Here is a 4,055-nt window from a genome sequence, read left to right as displayed (position 1 = left end):
AAACTGATAAGTGACTTACAATATTTTTCAAAATTCGATATACGATTTGTTAAGAACTAGATTAATTAAACAAATAAATTCTTTTATACACCCGATGCAAAGCAAAGATGGCCAATATTTTCCACCAAATATATACACTATCAAAACTAATTTACCTTTTACACACACTTGTACCTCTCTCAGTTTCACACACATCTTTTATGCAAAACCTAATTAAACCCTAACCCGTCTTCATCAGTTTCCATTGGCGTACCTCACAAACTCTTAACAACTGTTAACTTCACCCTGGTTATAGTTAATTTGGATGTATAAGAAAAGAGCATCGAAATAAAAGTTTCATGTAGCAAAATGGAAAGAGGATGGACCCCTAATGTCGAAATTTGCCCACCTTGTCCTCGTTGTGGTTCATCCAATACCAAATTTTGTTATTACAATAACTATAGTTTAACTCAACCTAGATACTTTTGCAAAGGGTGTAGAAGGTATTGGACTAAAGGTGGTTCACTTAGAAACATCCCCATTGGTGGTGGTTGCCGAAAAACAAGAAGAGCAAAATCGATTCGTGTATCGGATACCATTAATTCCCATGACTATATTGCTCATCGAGATAGTCGAGGTAAAAACCTAGAGAATCGTAGTAATATTGGTGGTGATGTTGATGGTGGATCTATGATGAATCAGCCTACAAATATTGATCTTCAACAAGTGTTCACAAATTTTCTAAATCCAAGGCCACAAAATACTAATCAAGAAGTCTTGCATGATCACCAAGTGCTATTGAATGGTGAGGTTGATCCAATGTGTTCATTTGGGTTCTCTAGTAGTATTCCGAATATGGAAATGGAATTTGGTGCGGCGAATTTGGAAAGTTTATTTTGTGGGTACAATTCGGTTTTTAATAATCAAGATGAGGATCAAGAAAAAAACTATATTGGTACAAATGGTAGAATGAGTTGTGGGTTGCCACCTTTGCCGGGAGAGGAATTGGGGTGGTCGGAATCGAATATTGGGTTCTCGGAAAATGTTTCTACACCAAGAATTGAATCTGATGTCGTTCTTGTTTCCGGTGACTGTTCATTAAAGATGTTTGATCAGCAGTTTAATTCGGATACCATTTTTAGGTCTTGATATACTTAATTATATAATTATAATTATATTATATTAAATATTTATATTAGGTGTTACTATATATAAAATTTGTTTATGTTTTTTTTTTTTTTTTCTTTTTTTTTTTTTGAACGTGAAGTGAAGGCGGCTATATATACTTGTGATTAAATATATTGATATTGATTGTTGATATGATGTGTAAAAATCAAATAATATTCAAAGGGTTGTGTAGATTGATTAATTTTCAGGTAACCGAAAATTAAGGGGGGCTTTCAATGAGTACGTTTTTATATGTTCCAAACTTTTGGGGGCCTTATTTAGAGCTCACCTGCCCGTTCACGATTTTCATCGGATTTAATTTAAATCTCCTGTGTATATATAAGTAATACACATTTTATGAGCATGTGCGTTGCACAGTAACTTTATAAAACAGTTTGATACTGCATTGTTGTAACCATGGTTGTAAAAGTCGCGAGTCGGGGACGCATCGGTCGAGACATAAAAAGGTCGCATCGGCCGAGTCGGTGACGCGTCGGTGACGCATCGGTCGTTGACCAACGTTGACTTTATTAATAATTTCTTAAATATATATTTATATATGTATAAAATAGTTGATTTTGTACCATAAATTTTTTAAATAAGAACTTGAATTTAAATACAATCAAACTTCAAACTCAATTAATGTTACCAAGTACATAATCAGTAAGGACACGGAGAAAAGAGCAGCCCAAAATATGAAAACAAACCCTAATTTTAAAACATATCACATCTTGACGAAAGTTTGACTGATTTTGACCGTTTTTGACCAACTTTGACTGTTTTTGACAGACTTTGACCGAACTTTTAGCTTTGACCGTCTTTTGAGTCGTTTTCCAAAAAAACGGGACGGAGAACCCAAAAAAACGACGCATCGGCCGACGCATCGGCCGAGTCGGCCGACTTTTACAACACTGGTTGTAACATACACTTACAATTTAAAAAGATAGTTAATTATTGTTAACAAATGTATCGAAAATAAATGTAATGAATAGAACGTAGAAAATATAATGTATACATCTACAATGCAACAATCAATTGTGCGAAGTCATTGTCACAAAGTACCAACTAAATGCAAAATATCGAGCAGTATAAAAAATACCGTCATTAGCCAATAACACGAACAATTTGTTTGTTTAAAACATAATTGAATATAAATGTATACAATCGTGAGAAAAAAGACATCAGTTTCAAAGTTTCCCAAAAAGATATTGGTCCACAAAATCTTTTAATAGGCTCCATTTCGTGTTAGAGATACACTATGTTGCAAAGTTATATCATAAAAAATATAAAGTTAGTAATATAATAAAAGGAAAATAAAAAATAACAAAAACTCAATAAAAAAGCTGAAACGAACTTTGAATGAAGATAAACATTAACATAATATGATAGTATAAATTAGGATTTACTTGATACCAACCTGATACTATAGGTGCTGCAACACACTTTTTTGAAGAAATGTTTTTTGTTATTTTTGATAATTCTTTTTTCTTGTTTAAGATAAACACTTTTAGTCCCTTCTCTTTCCAGATGTAACTCTAGACAGATCAACATATAGTTGCTCATGACTGAAGACTAGTTTTGAAAGAAAAAGACCAACAACGTGTGCTAATGACTTCCCTTTTACTTTTATTGATTGTCATTGCAAAGCACATGAACAATGAGTATTGTCTTCACATAATAGATCATTGAATCACAAATCACTCAGATTTCTTTACTACTAAAAGTCATATGTTTTGAAATAACATTTCTGGTCTTACCCGTCTTACACATAACTTGTATCAAACTGAATAAATTTATTTTGCAACCCAATTGAAATATAGTTAAATAATGTGAGAAGATTTAGGGCATCATTTTGGAGTACACAAAAGATTTAGTATATTCATATATATATATTAGAAACATAATGTCAATAAATATATGCCGAGTTCGGAAATCAGAGACCGCTTGCACATCCGCGTCCCATAATACCTTTGTGTAGTTCCAACTTGAACTAATGGTGAGTTTATCTGCAAAATTGATTGGATACAAAACATTTAAGGAGATGTTATATGATTTAAAACTGATATGAGAAGAGTTGACTATTTTTATATTAAGACCAGAAATCTTACTACCAAACTTCTTGGTCTAGTAATCACAAGTTAGTAAGAAATTATAACCTGCTGTTATTCCTTCTTCTAACTGACATGAGATCATATCAGTGAAAGTGATAAACCTAAACCTATGTAATACGGTCCGTTCAGAACATTGAATGTGCATCACATATGATTTGTAGGTGGTCATCAATTTTGAATTGTGGGATCAATGAGTGTTCTTACCCTTATTAGAGTTTTCAATTACAAAAAGATTTCATGCTCTTTTAAAACACTTTCATACTTTGGCTTCAGAATATTCTTGATAGTGTTGACAATGTAATTGTCTAGTTTAGTGGCGTGTGGTTTTAAACTATGTAATTTTAATGTATTTACTTTATTTACTATGGTAATTGTTGTAAGACTAATAATTAGGGAGGTTGTCATATATAAACAACCTCCCCACCACTTTGTTAACTAGTTATCTATTTTAAACTTACATATCTCTAGTATTCTCTCTCAAGGGTTCTTGCTAACTAATACCTCTGACCCACATAAACACCAACAAACCGATCGGCCAAGGCTAGTTTAGGGACTAACAATTAGTATCAGAGCGGGACTTGCTATCTTGCTTGTAGATCCAAAGATTGAAGCCTCTTGATTCGTGTTTTGAAGTGTTTTGTGTTCTTCGGTTTAGGTATCACGATTACTAACTTCTAGTTTTGTTTCTCTGCTTAGTTTAAACACGTGCATCGAACCTACATGCTTAAAATCTGTTAAGTTTGCTTAACCAAATCTGAATCTAAGTTGTAATATTACAGTTTGTTAAGTGCGTGAAAA

At 32.7% G+C, this 4,055-nt stretch overlaps 1 protein-coding gene across 1 annotated transcript; it reads left to right on the top strand.

Moving 5' to 3' along the window:
• The first annotated feature begins 348 nt into the window (after positions 1–348).
• LOC139901368 (dof zinc finger protein DOF3.5-like) lies at positions 349–1,128 on the top strand. Its single transcript, XM_071884090.1, has one exon. It carries the CDS (start codon positions 349–351, stop codon positions 1,126–1,128), a length of 780 nt encoding a protein of 259 aa, XP_071740191.1.
• The last annotated feature ends 2,927 nt before the right edge of the window (positions 1,129–4,055 follow it).

The sequence above is a fragment of the Rutidosis leptorrhynchoides genome, chromosome 3 (genome assembly GCF_046630445.1).
Source record: "Rutidosis leptorrhynchoides isolate AG116_Rl617_1_P2 chromosome 3, CSIRO_AGI_Rlap_v1, whole genome shotgun sequence".
Classification (NCBI taxonomy): Eukaryota; Viridiplantae; Streptophyta; class Magnoliopsida; order Asterales; family Asteraceae; genus Rutidosis; species Rutidosis leptorrhynchoides.
Note: the sequence above shows the minus strand (reverse complement) of the source record. Positions and strands in the feature narration are given on the sequence as shown.